The sequence below is a fragment of the Lissotriton vulgaris genome, chromosome 8 (assembly GCF_964263255.1).
Source record: "Lissotriton vulgaris chromosome 8, aLisVul1.2, whole genome shotgun sequence".
In the NCBI taxonomy this organism is placed as follows: domain Eukaryota; kingdom Metazoa; phylum Chordata; class Amphibia; order Caudata; family Salamandridae; genus Lissotriton; species Lissotriton vulgaris.
In genome coordinates, this window is record NC_141696.1 from 622,018,185 (window position 1) to 622,035,644 (window position 17,460).

General features: G+C 41.5%; 1 protein-coding gene across 18 annotated transcripts in view; it reads left to right on the forward strand.

Moving 5' to 3' along the window:
• ABI3BP (ABI family member 3 binding protein) overlaps positions 1-17,460 on the forward strand; it is a 1,784,442-nt gene that overhangs the window by 1,486,378 nt on the left and 280,604 nt on the right. For 11 of the 18 annotated variants that reach the window (XM_086934483.1, XM_086934484.1, XM_086934485.1 and 8 more), the window contains 3 exons: positions 3,572-3,646; positions 12,870-12,944; positions 13,381-13,452. The exons of 1 other annotated variant lie outside the window; for it this stretch is intronic. In XM_086934483.1, the coding sequence (XP_086790609.1) occupies positions 3,572-3,646; positions 12,870-12,944; positions 13,381-13,452 (222 nt within the window). The remainder of the gene's footprint in view (positions 1-3,571; positions 3,647-12,869; positions 12,945-13,380; positions 13,453-17,460) is intronic. 6 more of the 18 variants (XM_086934487.1, XM_086934492.1, XM_086934496.1 and 3 more) reach the window with 1 other exon arrangement.

The window sequence follows — 17,460 nt, forward strand, 5'->3', positions numbered from 1 at the left end:
AAGCTGATACCAAGTCTATAGATGAGAACCATTTTATACCGCAGCTTTGTGCCAGAAGTTCATCAATCCTGGAAAGAGGAAATTTATCAATCACAATGTTTTTATTCAGGTCCCTTAAATCAATACATAAGCGGAGACGGCTGTCAGATTTCCTTGCGACGACCAATGGGGCCAACCATTCTGAGCTTTCTATTGGCTCAATAACTCCCTTCTGTTCCAAAGTGTCCAGTTCCTTCATGACATCACTTCTGACACTCAAGGGAATATTCCTTGCTTTATGGCAGATAGGTTTGGCATCATCTTTTAAGATAATTGTGTGTGTGAAACCGATCAGTTTCCCAATATCGCCAGAAAAAACTTTTGGGAATTGCAAGGTTATCTTGTCAAGAAATTCCTTGTTATCCTCTTCAAGAATTAAAACCTGAACATCGCTTCTTGCATTTAGGATAATACCTAGTGCACCTTGATTGATCCAGCCAAGGACAGAGGGACCTACCTCAGCAACATATCATTTCCCCATGCATTTCTGCCCTTCAAATTCAAAGATTTCCTCAACAAATCCCACCATAGGGATTCTTTCGCCAGTAAAAGTAACAGGTTTAATATCGGGTGGTAATAACTCTTTTTTTAAAACATCAGCAAAAGATTTTTTCCATATCTCACGTTTAACAATTGTATAGGGTGAGCCAGAATCAGGTACAATGTTAATCAAAACTCCCCCTATTAAGAAGTCACAAGTAGGTTTTTTGGATCTAAAATTTACATTTAGTACAGCGTTCTCATCCTCCCAATAATCAAGAATACAAAATACGCTATCATCACTTGATGCATCATAATTCTCAGTATTCGGCTCACAAGAATCTTCAATGCATTTTACTACATTCTTTTCCTTGCCAGATTTAAATTTACAAACTTTAGAGAAATGTCCAATTAAATTGCAAAAATTGCATTTTGATTTTAAAGCTGGACATTTTGGGTCATTAGCATAATGTCCATTAAAACCACATCTAAAACAATTAGGAGTGTTACTTTTTTTGTCTTTAAAAGACGGACCAGGATTAATGTTCTTTTTATAAGAGAAGGAAGTTTTGTATTTATTTTTTGGGGATATTTATGAGACACTTTGCTTACTGTTAATCCGTCTTCCTTATCACTATCTTCAAGAGCCACTTTGGCGCACCTCTTAGACATCTCTGCCTTTCTAACAATATCAAAAATCTCATTAAGTGGAGAATCACCACAAGTCCAGAGTTTTTCTTGAATGGAGGTGTTGTTGCAATGCATCACTAATTGGTCCCTAATGAAACCATCATGAAGGGTACTAAATTCACAATTGATGGCTAACTTCTTTAGAGAAGCCACGTAAACTTCAACAGACTCTCACTTCCCTTGTTTCCTTTTGAAGAACTTGTATCTACTTATTCCTACACAAACTGGAGGATGGTAATGTGTATCTAAGTCATCCAGTGCGTCTAGGAATGCAGTATTGCCATCAGGTCTAACCTTTTTTTCCATCTGGTTAAAAATTCTATTGCCCTCGGGTCCAAGACTGTGTAGAAGCATTTTCTTTTTCCTATTTTGTGAAAACGCATCATCTTGTTCTTCTTCTAAAGCTTCAATATAATTTAAAAAATACACTTTCCAATCAGACCATTTAATTGATGGTTCACCAGGACGGGGTAAAAATGGAACAGGAGTATTCAACCCTCCCTGTGATGCCATTTTAATTACAATGTAACTTCTTTCCCTTTTAAAACAACCTGTAAAAAGAAGGTATGTATTAGAGATGTACACTACTAGTAACACTAAATGAAAGAATAATGAATAAAAAAAATAATGAAATTATCTTAATGAAAGGAAACACAAACAATTCCACAGTATGTAGAACTATAAGTAAAACTGTGAGGTGTGCATGTCACCGAAATCCCTTCGATGTAACATGCAACAATGGTGTGCACATCACCGTAGAATAAAATCTTCCATTGCTTTTTTCAGTTAATAGTACTTTACAAGGAAAAGATTAAAACAGTACCTTCAATGTCTAAAGAAACAGAGCATACCAAGGAAATCCTTCCGAGTAAATAATGAAATCTTCCGTTAATCGAAAATGAAGCACAGAACACTTGTTGATGAATTGACGAAACATAAACGAAATTGACGAAGTAAACAAAATGGAGTCACGTTACGTGACCTTAACTACGTGATGATGTAGAGCGTAACGTGAGCGTAACGTGAGGTGAACTCCGCTGCGTCGTCTTCAAAGTTCAGTGGAACACGTCACAGGACTCGTGAAGGAAGAACGGAGAGCTTCACAGCACGAACATGCCTCTCGCTCCAGAACGTTCATCAAAGTTGAAGAATGCACGGAGGTACCGTTGCTTATAACCAAGTTAACTAAGTTTAAAATCTGAATTGGTTATGTCTGAATCACTAGATTTCCAAATAGAATAGCAACGTCGGAGGAAAGAGTACAATTAAACCTCGTACCAATCAATTACACATCCAAACGTTTCGGCAATATTCCAGTAATCGGTGTTCCAAAATAGTTTTGAGGAACAATTACTATATAATTTTGAATATCATCCACGGTATTAAAAAAAAATCATGCCATTAGTACTCACAGTACGCAAATGTTCCCAGAAGAGTTTCTGTGCATAAGATTACGAAGCTTCTTTTTCCTTTTTTTTTAATCCAGGAAAGGAGTAGAAAATAAATTCTTGAGTAGGTTCCTAAATCTTCCTGCTTGCTTGCTATAGTCAAATCCCAGCTTCTGTTGCCAAAATGTAAAGAATGAGTATCCAATATATGTATCCCAGTAAGATGTACTTGAATAGATCTGTTTCCAGGTGCTTCCTAAGGTGTAGTTACATTTTTGGTGCTCAAAGGGTGAAACTGCATGTTACAGAACCTGGAATCTTGTACTCCAAGTGATCTGCACTGTGTGTTGATTCAATATCTGGTAACAGATAGTCTACATTACGGCCTAGTGGGGTTTCTTGAAAAAATCGGGCAAAAGTTGCTGCATGTTTCCTAGATCTCTGTTTCACTATTCTTTATGTGTAGCAGAGGGGGCTTACCATTTAAGTCAGGAACCCTCTGGGAGCCAGTGGAGAGCTTTCAGGGTACAGTTTATCTGCTCATGTGGTTTCAGGTTTAAGACCACGCTGACATCCTGATTCAGCACATACTACTAATTACAGTGCATGGATTAATGTTTTGCCAAGACAATAATCTAGTCATTCAAGGACTAATGACTGTGTTACCTCCTCTACTTGGTTGATTTAACAGATTGAAAGATTCTTGTGGAGTTGTGTTCTAATAAATTAGTCACACAACATACTGTGTTATTTTCAGAAGAATTGGTCCAAGCCAAAAGTTAATCTGAGGTTCCCTCATTCTTTGTTGTGTCACCAGAATCGGAGTTAGATACATGAAGGTCTGTTCCTATATATGTTCACTTTTTTCTCAACTGATGACATGGTGAACATTTTCATGACACTATTTCTAACTTTTGTTTCCTAGTTAGTCTTTTGATTTTCCTAGCGGTTTCATTAACATTTTGTCTTTACAGCTTCTGAAGAACAATATATAGATTCCATTGAGCCTACATTATCAGTAACTCATCAGAAACTGGAAACAACACATGGTAATAATGATGATCTTGCTGGGTGTCCATGGAATACATTTCTGCCTGAGTCATTTGACATTCTCTTTTGCCATAATGCCTTTCAACAGCTTTTTGACCTGATACGTGGGCAATGCTATACACTTTTCATCTTCTCTCATATCACATCATGCTTCTGTTGTAGAGAAAGACGTTAAGCACATCCTTTCCAGAATTTCCCCTCGCTTTTAAAGGCGATCATTGTATTTTCTCTCTTTGATAATGGCATGCATCCCATCCCTGAGAAGTACACTATAATTTATGATTAATATCCGTCAATTTCCACTTCCTTTTTAGATGCATTAGTGTCTCCTTTGTGATGGTGCTTAGCATTCCCATGCTTTATGAAGTCATCATTGCTTTCTTGCTGGCATCTGTGTGATCATTTTGTGCTCCAAAACCATAATGAACCTCACTGACTAAACTCTGAGTTCTTTTTTGCCGACCCCCAAAAAGTCCACTCCAGTTCTTCTAGGCCGAAAATATCTATTAGAACAAGGACCAGGCCTTGTAATTACAGTGATCTGCCTGCATCATTTGTGATTCACTTTTGCCATAATGCTTTCCAAAAGCCTCTTTACCTGCTACATGGGCAGTGCTATACACTTTTCATCTTCTCTTGAATAATATCAGAAATAGATGATGTGCCTTTAAGAATCCATACACCACCAGTATCACATCATGCACTGCAAGTGGCAGTTACTTCAGTTCTTTTTTCCAGCTCCTGCTGACAGGATCCTGGAGCATTAGGCTCGGACACTTTTTGGTTATTCTCTCCAAAATTCACTTTCTGAATTTCACTTACAACAACTTCACCTGACGTTTTTGGCCTTTCCCTACCTTTTTCTGTCTTTTTCTGACGGTAAATATTGCAGTTTTCACCTAAAAAATGCCATCTCTTTTTGATAAAAGTCCTGACTGGTAGAAAGAAAGCCAAGACTGATCCTCACAGAGTTTGTATACTCTGTTTGCCAGATAGCCATATACCTGACTCTTGTCAAATCAAATTTATTATGATTTGGCTCTCAAAGAGGGCCACATAAGCATATGCAATACAAAACAACACAAACACAGGAAATACAAGGGATTAAAAAAACACAATATTCGATCCGCAATAGCTACACTGCTAACAATCAGTCCAACAAGGCCGGACAAACACAGTTTTTCCAGTAGAATTAATAAATAGCTAAAAATCCTTTAAAAAAGTTAAAAATATAAGAACAGAACATTTCGTTTGGAGGGCAATAAAGTGCATAAAGAAAATCTTTTAAAGTGACAATGCTAAGGCGGAGACAAATTACTTTTAGCCATCGGTTGCGCAAATTACGTAACATAGGACAGACCAATAATACATGCATACAGTCCTGGTTGTTCAGTTTACATAAATTGCACAAGGCAGAGGTGCCATACCATTTGGAGAGCAATATATTAAGTGGGATTAAATCATAGCGTAATAGAAACCAAAACGTACGTATCCCATGTGGTAGATTCCATAGAGCATAGGGTTGTGGCTGTTTCAACCTATAGGAGGAGATGAGAGGCTCCGCGTTCCTTTTATCACTCACTGATTTTTTGTCAGAGAGGAAACAAAACTCCCACGAGGCCTCTTTAAGAACATGTTTTAACTGCGTGGGAGAATAGGAAAAGAGAGCACTTTCATCAAGTTTAAGTATCTTCACAGCCTTTCTAAAATTGCTTACGAGTCTAGAGAACTCCTTAAAATTGCCCAATAGTTCGTTTTTGAGTAGAACTCGCAGGGTACAATCTCTCGCTCTGGCTAAACTGGCCACCCATCTTATTAGGGCGCACAGACCCTGAACCCAGGCACTCCTGAGTCCAAAGTCCAGCCTGCAGGCGGCCAGTGGGCAAGCATTGTTAAGAGTCGAGAGGGATCTTAAGAGTTTCCCCTCAATCTTGTGGCAAAAGTCCCAGTTTTTTACCTCTATTAATTCAATACCGTACAAGATAGTTGCGGGGATTTTTGCTCTAAACACTTCTAGAAGGCTAGCGAAGTGTCTTTTCCCCGTTGCCTGGTATAGGGACTTTAATCCATTGCCATGGGCAAGAGCTTTGCGGGAGCAGTGCTCTATGTGGAGTTTCTCGCTCATATTGGCCGAGAAAATTTTCCCCCAAAAGGTATAGGAAGTAACGACCTCCAATCTATGCTCTCCAATAGCCCAACCAAAATTTGTCGAGCGGCACTTCTTCTTACCAGCTATACACATCACTTTACTTTTATTAATATTGATCTTCATGTAATGCTCCCCAGCGAAGGCCTGGAGAGCCTGAAGCCGGTTTGCAAGACCAGTAGGGGTCAAGTCAAGCAACAAAACATCGTCAGCATACATCAGACAGGATATTGAAGCCCCTCCTATCATCGGTGCAATCCCCTCACTGGCAGACACGGCAGCAGGGAGGTCGGTCGTATATAAAGAAAACAAAAGGGGTGCCAGTAGGCAGCCTTGTTTAAGGCCATTCAGAGATGGTATTTTGGCCGAAAGCCCCCTTTCGCCCCCCATTAAGACCCTGCACCAGGTCTCAGTGTGCAGCGCCCGCACCAGTTCCAACAGGGGAATAGGGACACCCAGCGTCGCCAATTTTCTCCACAGCGTTCCACGATCTACTTTATCGAACGCTGTGGAGAAATCAATAAAGGCGGCGTATACAACTCCCCCTCTCACCTGGACATATTTATCTGTGATCACCTGAAGGGCAGTCATGTTGTCCAGCGTGCCATGCTCCCTTCGGAAGCCAGTCTGTTCAAACGGCAGGATATTGTGCTCCTCGACCCAATCAGAAAGAGAACCAAGGAGGCATTTCGCAAAGACCTTTCCGATGGAGTCGAGGAGCGCAATCAGGCGGTAATTACTGGGGCTATCCCTTGTACCCTTTTTAAAGATAGGGACCAAAATACTTCCTCTCCAGGAAGCAGGAACACATTTGGAAAGATGGCACGCCCTAAACAAGGGGTACAGGATTTTACTCCAGCTTAAGGGATCTTGTTTAAGGACCGTCATCGGAAGCTCATCCGGTCCCATAGCCCCAGAGGATCGCATATTTTTTATAGCCGTCTCGATTTCTTTCTCGGAGGGATAAAAAACCAGGTCTTCAGGGGCAGCATACATGAAATTATCCATACCTGTAATCCCATTCCCTGCATAGAGCTCTCTGATATGAGAGGACCATAGCTCTTCCGGGATAGGAATGGGAGTAGAGGAATGGCGTGTACCACATCCTTTCCCAATTATTGCCCAAAAGTCTTTAATATTACCATGTGCAGCAGATTCCCTCAGTTTAATCCATATTTCATCCTCCCTATCCTTTTTAATTTTGAGCTTAAGTCTGCTTCTCTTTCTTTTTAACCTAGCAATTTCTTTCCCACGTTCCAGGACCCTTTCAACATACTGTTCGCGAATTAGTTTATTTAATTCCCTATTCAAATTACGCAATGTCATAGGGACTACCTCTCCTTTCCTAGGGGGAACAGTTTTCTTTGCGTACAATAAGATCTTTCGCATAAATTCTTCAAAACAAACTAATTCGCTGCCGTTCCACTCATTTATTACCCTAAGGGTATCGGCCAATAGGTCCTGCACCCCATTAATGGCGGCACTGTTCCAGAAGCACCTTCCAGAAGTGGTATGGAAGGTAACCTCGATGCCATTCAGCGACCAAGACGCCGTATTCAAAGAATTTAAAGACACTGTTATTAACAATATACTATGGTCGCTGAGTGGCGTAGGTATAATCTTTAGGTCCAGAATCTGGGGGAATAGGCCATAGTCGGCAATAGCATAGTCCAAAATTGACGACCCAAAGGGGGATTTGTGAGTATAATTAGCGGGGACGTCAGATGGAAATCTTCCATTTAAGATAATGCCATCCCCAATCGCTAGTTCTTTTAACAGAATCTTCCCTCTTTTATTTGTCATCAAATTCTGCGGAAAAAGCGTCTGGGGGATAAAATGTACCTCTTCCTTAACTTTATTCCTGAAGAGTTTTAGACTAGCATTTGAAATTTTACAATTTAAATCACCTACAAGCAGAATTACTGGGAAAGGGGGGGAGTTTTTTTATCTGTTCCATATACTGGAGGACCTGCTGCAAATTATCATTAAAACACTCCTCTGGGGGTATATACACATTAAAAATTACCATGGGATATTTTTTACCATCATGGAACAAATTTTCTAGTGTTATTGTGTGGAAAAGTCTACTGGAATCAATGTAATGGGAGAACCTCCATTGAAATTTATTTGACAATAGGCAGGCGATCCCCCCCCTGGCATGCCCTTTCTTAGAGGGCGCAGCCGGAACTTCCAGAACGTAAAAATCTTTTGAAGGCGTTAGCATGTCAATGCACCATGTTTCCTGAATGCACAATATATCAGCCCCCAGAGTAGATAGAAAAGCAAGTTTCTCTGGGCTGCTGTGAAATCCGGCCGCATTCCAGGAGATTATATTTAATGCGGTGTTAAAGATGTTGAAACAATTTGGGGTTATCCTTCGTTTTAGTTGATAATGCACTATGTAGCCAATTCCACCGGTTATTATCATCTATGAGTGAGGAATTCTCAATTAGTGGAAGAGGCTTCACATGCGACACTGAGCGTTTTCCCCTGGAAACCCAAATCTTTAGGTCTCTCAGAGGAGAGGTTACCCCGTTTTGCACACCACCCCCAAACCCCTGCTTACATAAAGGATTTGGCTTGCCTGGGTTGGAGATAGGTAGGATATCAATACCTAAACGCTGAAAGTTTTCAGCTTGTTCCAGTATCAAGTTTGTTATAATAGGCAAATAAAATTTCACCCGTATACTTAGTACCCTACTTCCACCCAACAGAGACACCAATTCTATGTCTCTAGACTGAATATGATAGAGACTTTCAACCTCACTGAAGCGTTTGAGAATCCAAGCTCTGTTTAACAAAAGGTCAGTATCAAATAAGGGGACAAAATCTAATACACGCACATCCGCAGGGGCCTTAGAAATATTTACAGAATGGGCCGGAGGACAAGAATTTTCTAAATCAAGTGTTACAGCAAAGGGGGGGGCCAAAGGATTTAGAGCCCCAGATGGATAAGAAATTGGTACTCCTAGTGCACTCCGTGCAGGAGAGCATGGGAGAGAGCCCCCTATTTGCGGTATATCTTCCTGCGTAAGCAGACTACATTGATCATTTTCCTCCTCTGCAGAGGTTAAAGTAGTTAAGTTCACGTCCATGTCCACCTTTAAGGAAGTAGATGAGGGTTCCCCATTCCTTACATCATTCTCCCTTGGCTCTGTGAACTTTTGGAAAATAATCCTCCGCTGCTTCTTCTTTCTATATTTTCGTATTGGTTTCCTCTTGCTGGCTTTGTTAATTTTTTGTTTACCATTTTTTCCCCTTTCTTCATTTACCTCAAGTTTGTCGGCCAGGGGTTCTTTTCCGCACTCAGGTACGAAGATAGGAAATAAATCCTGGCCCATTTTAGGGCCAGACAAAGCTTTATCCTCCTCCTCTATCTCCAGGACTATATTTTTGATACAGTTGGAAGCTGCAGTAAGAGGCATATCCTTGTGAGGATCCATAGTAGGCACTTCATTTTTCCTATCTAATTCCCCTCTTGTATCTCTGGTTTTCCCCTCAGATAAATATTGTTCAGACTTGGGAGGAGATGCCTTACTCATATCCGGCGATTTCTGCAGCAATGTCTTTAGAATTTGAGTGACTGATTCAAGAATACAGTCCGAGCTGCCTACAAATTTCCCTAGAAGCAGTAAGATTGATGCTAGGAGTTGTTCCAGCGCGATCATAGACTCAGAGATCGGCTTTTCTCGTGCTTCCGCAGTGCAACAATTATCCAGGAGGTTGAGATCGGGGCTCCTGGAGGTGTTTAACAAGTCAGATATTTCATGTCTGTTTAACGAAGGGGTGCTACTATACAGCAATAACCCAGAAGGTGTGGCACCCCCTGGAACTTTAAACTGCTCCAAGGATTCCACTTTGGCTGGGCTTACGTAGCGTCCCCATAGTTCCAGGTCAATGGATAGTGCAGACAAGTCACCCCCCGGCCTGTCATTCTTGGGTGACTGAGGGATCGCTGGTGTGTGCACTGGATCACCTACGATCGACAGCTTCCCCTCTGTGAAGTCCCGTAAAGGAGACCCCCCTACCACAGCTTGGGGGGCCCCCTGCTGTACCTGGGGTGGTAGAGGGTCTATAGTAGCTGGTGGATGTAAATCCAGGGCTTTGGTATCTGGTTTTTCGGGCGTCGCTACTTTAGATTTTTTTAAACCAGATAGATCCCAGAGTTCAGAAAGCTGGCATTGGCCTTTCAACGGTGGGTTGTTCACTGATTTGTTTCTTGTGCGGGTGGTAATTAATTTTCGGCCAGGTTTTTCTCCCACAACCCTTCCTGAGCGTAGGGTTTTAGACATTTTCCACAGTGATGAATGTAAATGAGAAATGTAGAAATATAAAACGGATAAAAGTCTGGAATGACGTCAGCCCCTGACGGGCCAAGTAGGACCGGGGTGCAGTATAGCTATAACAGGACACGAATTAACTCACCCACCTACTCAAGTGGACACAAGTTCAAAGAGGCGATGACAAAATGTAAAGGACCGGGCCCAGCCCAGCCTACCTCGGTCACCGAGGGCCACAGAGGGCCCGCCCTTTGCCCGGGCTTAGCCCGGCGTCGCCCGCGCGCGTCCCGCGATGCGCGTTCCTCCTCCTCAATTATCGCCAGGTGAGGGGGGCGTGTCAGGGCGGTGCTCCAGGGCCAAGAGGTTTGTGGTTCCTGAAGTCCTGTAGTTGTCACAGTCCGCCGACCAGGAAATGCGAGTGTTTCCCGCGCAGCGGGAAACACGAGCTGTAATGGTGCGGGCACTTAAGTTGAAGAAAGAGCACAGCTCAGTAGCGCTTCAGGCACTCCAGGCGCTTCAGGCAAAAAGCGCTAAACAGCCCTTTCCACGAACAAGGGCTCTGCCAGAACAAACAGCAGAACAAGGACGCACAGCAGCGAGTTATTCAGCATTCACCCCAGTCCAGCGCGCCTCCTCCTCAATTATCGCCAGGTGAGGGGGGCGTGTCAGGGCGGTGCTCCAGGGCCAAGAGGTTTGTGGTTCCTGAAGTCCTGTAGTTGTCACAGTCCGCCGACCAGGAAATGCGAGTGTTTCCCGCGCAGCGGGAAACACGAGCTGTAATGGTGCGGGCACTTAAGTTGAAGAAAGAGCACAGCTCAGTAGCGCTTCAGGCGCTCCAGGCGCTTCAGGCAAAAAGCGCTAAACAGCCCTTTCCACGAACAAGGGCTCTGCCAGAACAAACAGCAGAACAAGGACGCACAGCAGCGAGTTATTCAGCATTCACCCCAGTCCAGCGCGCCTCCTCCTCAATTATCGCCAGGTGAGGGGGGCGTGTCAGGGCGGTGCTCCAGGGCCAAGAGGTTTGTGGTTCCTGAAGTCCTGTAGTTGTCACAGTCCGCCGACCAGGAAATGCGAGTGTTTCCCGCGCAGCGGGAAACACGAGCTGTAATGGTGCGGGCACTTAAGTTGAAGAAAGAGCACAGCTCAGTAGCGCTTCAGGCGCTCCAGGCGCTTCAGGCAAAAAGCGCTAAACAGCCCTTTCCACGAACAAGGGCTCTGCCAGAACAAACAGCAGAACAAGGACGCACAGCAGCGAGTTATTCAGCATTCACCCCAGTCCAGCGCGCCTCCTCCTCAATTATCGCCAGGTGAGGGGGGCGTGTCAGGGCGGTGCTCCAGGGCCAAGAGGTTTGTGGTTCCTGAAGTCCTGTAGTTGTCACAGTCCGCCGACCAGGAAATGCGAGTGTTTCCCGCGCAGCGGGAAACACGAGCTGTAATGGTGCGGGCACTTAAGTTGAAGAAAGAGCACAGCTCAGTAGCGCTTCAGGCGCTCCAGGCGCTTCAGGCAAAAAGCGCTAAACAGCCCTTTCCACGAACAAGGGCTCTGCCAGAACAAACAGCAGAACAAGGACGCACAGCAGCGAGTTATTCAGCATTCACCCCTGACTCTTGTCAGATTTGTAAGACATTCTCCAGGTGCACTCTTAAATACAGACCGAAGATTTGCCTTCAGGGAGCAGAGGAGCAGCAAAAGCAGAAGGCACAGTCTTCAGGTGGGACCTCAGGCAAGGAGAGGGTCGGTCATCTACCAGGGCTCTGTAACCAGCATCTGGTGGACTTTACAGAAGAAAAAGGACTGAAAAATGCTACTAGTCCTGGTCAACATCAATAACTATGCCATTGAGAGAAGGAACTGTTTACCCCCGACCCACTGGTCAACGTGAAAGACACACCTCGCAGGTCACTGTTGAGGTTTTTATTGCATCGAAGCATCTCCGTCGATCGACATCGACACACACCACCATCGATCAACTTTGAGACATCACAGTTGATTGACCTCAAGACAAGATCCGATGTTGAGACGTCGTCATCTGTCACTGCTGACAAGTAGATCGACATCGAGGGGGAGAGGAAGGTTGTTTTTACTCACTCTTTTAGACCTTTCAAGGCTTTAAGAGGTGCACAGAAAAAGGAGACAAATCTATATGTCACCAGATTCGGATAATTCCTGTGCCTATTCTTTGTCCACAACCAGCGCTTTCTCTTTAAAGGCCTTCTCCTCATCCACCAGATATGGAACAAGGGCTCCCTCCTCCATTATATTGTCATAAGCACTTGAATAGCCTCAGCCATGTGCGGGGACCTCAGAAACAGTAGGGTTTTCCAGCCTACAATTCAGGATAATTTAGACTGTTTATGAAGTTCATAAAACATGCTTACAAGAGCCTGGAATTTAGCAACAATATATATCTCATTCTTTCATTTATTAAGTTATCAATAGTCAAGTTGAAGAAAAAAAAAACTATGACATGCACAAGCATAGGAATCTCCTAGGATGGTCAGTCTTCTGTTTTTAAAAACTTGTGTCATTGGCACAGAAGGTAAAGGGACTTTTTCAACAATTTCACTGGCTTAAAATGTGGTGCATTTTTATCAAATCATTGGTAACATATTTGCTACCCTCTTTTTTATATCAAACCTTACAGCACAGTAAAGTGATAAATCAATCAAAATGACCTGCTGGTGTCCACATACATTTTACTCTTTCATGTGATGTCAACACACTTTTATTACCTCATTCTTGCCTGCCTACTTTGTTTCTCTCAGCTACCTCAGAGTTGTTTTTATTCCCCACAGTACCAAAATCGACCCATCGGATGCCAATAAACCTTATCAGGCTCCACATCTTTGAAGATCCTAAAATGAGTTTGGGTAACGAAGATCTCTCAACCAGTTAAAAAAATATTTTTTAATGTTCTTGCGTGTTGCATCCAATTGGTTTCTTTGTGCTTGCTGCTGATGTGCTGTCTTCGCGCGTGCTGCAATCTGCCATTTTGCATCCCCTTCTGTATACAGCCTGGCAGTGCTTTGCTCTTCTTTTTAGGAATGACTCAACCTATGTCGACCCATACAAAACATTATTCACTTTAAAGTGCATCATGTTGGCCCTCCAACCATTAGCTTGTTCATTTTCTTACATTGTCGCCTCATTAGATCTAACATGTTTCCATCCATCTTCTAAGAGGAATACCATTTTCCACCAACATGTTAGTGTGCATCATATAACAATTCCTTTTCTTGCTTCACACAATGCTATTGCTGTAAATTTAAGAAGCAGATATAAAAAGTATTAACATTTATTTTTCAGTTCCAAATGAAACACAAAAGTCTTCTTCTAAACCCACCTCTCAAACAACTGAAATTCTGCATGCAAAAGCTGGTAATATTTCATTAACTTATTTCTTTCTTTGTTCTTTTCTAGGTCATTGTGTGTTTATACAAAGGACAGTGTATATACAAATTAAACATGGCACCTTGTATACAATAATATCAATATCTGACTATTATATGTCATCAATGATGCAAGTCCAAAAACACGTCATACTTTAATTAACCACTGTATGCCATAGTTACCAACATTAGCAAATGATTCAGGATGTAGAAGAGTTCCCCCATCATCCCCTCAAACTTTGAGCCCTATATTCACTTACAATAGATGCAAAGAGTTGCAGGGTGAGAATGGAATTTTGGCACGGCTCGCTCCATGGTGTCTTTGCATTGGTATTGAAGAGAAGATTCTGTATCATTTTGGCCGGTGAAGAGCTTGTGTTGTCAGGAATTTTGACTACAAATTTGTGTAATACTATAATTCTGGGACTTTGCAGTTGTTGGATAGTCTGAACCCTTAGAATAAATACATATGATTCTGTGTATATTTTTGGCATGCATAATCATCTATGTGGATCAATAGATTTGGATGAATGAAGACAAGTGGGTTTAAGCTTGAAGAATGGTGATTACTTTTTAAACGAAAATTAGTTGAATTTGATGAAAACAGGTGCTAGCTCTGGGGAGGCTGATTGTCCAGAGATGATATATGTGTGAATGTAAATAGTAGACATTTACTGTTGAAGTAGTGTTGATAATCCCTTTCAGTAGGTGTACTCATGGTCATCAAACGGAATGAGTTTTAATGGAGGTGCATACCGTCTTGTTATGTTGTGTTTTATGTTGTGTTATGTTATGTAATGCTCTGGAGATTTGTAGAGCGCACTATCACCCGGCAGGGTATTGTAGCACCGAGCAGGAGTCTAGCCAAACTAGGGCCTGGTGCCTAGAGGGGCTACTCAAAAGCCAGGTCCCCAGACTCTTGTGGAATTCAAGAAATGAGGGGGTGGCTCTTATATGTAGCAGCAGGTTGTTTCATGCATTAGGAGTGATGTGGAAAAAGGCTTCACCATCGGATATTGTTTTCCCTATTTGTGGGATGTGTGTAGGTTGAAATCCATATAAGCGGAGCTGTCTGGAAGGTATGTGAAGGTGGATGCAATTGTTGAGGTATGCTTGGCCAGTATTATGTAGTGCCTTGAAAGTGTGGATAAGGACTTTGAATTGTGCTTGTTTGTGTATGGGGAGCCAGTGGAGCTCCTTCAGGTGTGTTGCAATTTAAGTAAGGCATGGTCTTCTGAAACTTATCTTAGGAAAGACTGCATGTTGTCCCCAAATTAGGGACTTGCCTCTATGACATAGTTGTCATTTAAGAGATTTTTCTCAACCAGTTGCCAATGCTATGTCACCAACCAAAGAGTTTCCCAGGTTTCCTAAAATCCCTCCTTGAAGTTGATGATTGAGTTACTGTGTTTTGGGCCATCTTAATACATTTCATATTGACCTTCAATAAAACAGAGGGATTCAAGCAAAAACACGTCTGTAATGTGCCCCTATCAGAAAAGTGGTAAACCAAGTTGTTTTGAGAACCTTTACAGTTCTTTCAATAAATTGAAAATTTGGTTTGACGTCTTTTGATAACCACACATTTATGGGTAAAGGTAATGTTTAAATAGCACACAAAACACATACGCCATCCCCCTCTTACTTGACAGTCAACCTAAGCCAAATCTGAGTGATTTTGTTATAGGAATACAATCAAATTATAAGAGCTATATTTACATTTGTTTACAAAGCTCTGTACTAAAATATCATATGCATGAACAAGTAAAGAAATTGTCATTTTCAAGAATCCATTGAGAGAGGCATGCCAGAATATTGTTGTCAGATTTTTGACTGAGATAAATATTGTGTTCTAAATATCATCTACCAAAATATATCTCCAATAGAGTTAATAATAGAAAATATACACCTAATAGGACAATAGTTTTGTGAGCAATATTTAGGACATGGGATTTATGTTAGACAATATTTCTACATAATATATTCTAACTGAAAACATGTGTAGTGTCATCTTGGATCTCTCTACCTTGATCTTTCAGGGGATACAGCCAAGGTATCCTTCCTCTGGTATAAGGCTTTCTTTGAACAGGTGCAGATAGCTTTTCAAAGTGCAGATGTCGAATCTGATTTGGGCCAAAGGACAATTTCTCATTTAGAAACAGTGGCAGTTGAACTCAAACTAGTTGATCACTCAAGATTTTCTGTTGATCCCAAAACCTTTAAAATCAACTCTGACCATCACTAAACCCTACAAAGCCCTCTGAAGCCTTACAGTAAACAAACATAAAGATGGATTGTAAATTGGGGTCCCTTACTCCTCAGTTATCCAAGTACTAATCATATAAGCACACCTTTATCATTCAGTGGGAGTTGGGAGGCTTAGTCATGACAGACTATAGATTAACACAAGAGCCAGTGGGCCATTGCCCCACTGGGTGCAGTAAAATGGCCAACATCTTACAACAGGAGCATCTGCCACAACAGTTAGTCATTTGATGGCTTCTCATATATGTATAGTGATCCCCTTGATCAAATGAGTACAACTTTGTACATACCCCTCCCATCCAACAGAGTCTAGCACTATGCTGGAGAGTAACATAAATAAAACTATCTGGAGTACCTGTCAGACACATGTGCACAGATAAATAAATATACAGGACTTGTCAGTATGAGATAATAAGAAAACTTTGGGAAATGGTTACAGCACCAAGGATGTTTGATCCTGCACCATATGAGCTAATATTATAAATAGAGGATTTTGAGGATGTTTGTTGATGTTCTTTTGTGAAGGGTGGGAAGGAATCACATATAAAGCATGATTTATTTGAAATAATCATGTTCTGTTGGTAAAACTCACTTTTAGAAAGAGGCACTGTATGGAACCCTTGTTAAACTTGTATCTTCAATTGTAATATTGTTATTAATTGGAGAGTGATGGATAGATGAGGATTGGTTCATTGCAATGTTGTTTATAGAATGGAAGTAGATGCCAAAGCAGACTGGGTTCTGAAGACAGAGCTGAAAGTCTTTGTGGAAATTATATTTCTTCTTGCCTAATATACACAGATATAAGAATATTTAGGGTAAAATAAACGTTTTTGATTCTCTTGATAAATTGGATTTCCGAAAAATGGTACTACCCACTCACACCTAATTATCCTCACTCATTTAAGCAGTGGCATTAATGTTTCACTAACTTGAGTTGGAATTTCTATTGCCATCTCATTTTAATTGTGTGTAAAATTGTAATGATGGAGGTCTCATGCATAGGTATAAAGTTCCACAAATAATGCCAGTCCATTGAGACTTTGATAATAACAAATCAACAGTCTATCATCTTCTATACATATTAATGTATTTGCAGTTTGTTTTCACTAGTGACAACATGTCCTCCTGTGAAGTGTTCGTAGTGATTTGCTTTGTGTAGAGGGAAATGTGTTTTTGAATATATTTGGGCAAAAATATGGTGCCTTTACACGGTTAGTACAATTATGAAAAATGGATAAGTATATTATGTGTGTGAATTTGGATACAAGGTGAATTATGATTATATCGATGAGCTGGACGTAGTGTGCAGTGCAGATAATGAGGAGCAAATTAGTAGTTTGGGTTAATGGCTTTACATTATTAGTCATAGGCAGTTTTGTAAGTTCCCTTTAGGGCCCACTTAGTTCTCCCTTATTATAGCCTTACTGCAATTTGTAGGCAACTTTGTTTTGCACAAGTTAGACTCAGCACGTTTATTGTTGTGCCACAATATTGTTTTAGCAAAACACTGCACATGTTTTTGTTATTGGTTCTTGTCTCTGGGACTCTGTGTGAACATCTCATACAAGATCAAGCAACACAGTGCCCTGTCTTTCTGTGCTTGGTTCGCAATGTAGCTTGGCATTTAGACACAACATAAAGTCATATCTGCGGTTTTCAAAATCACACCTCGTATCATATTCACAGAGATGTGCCATTTGGAAACAGATAGGGGCTTTCATGCAGAGGA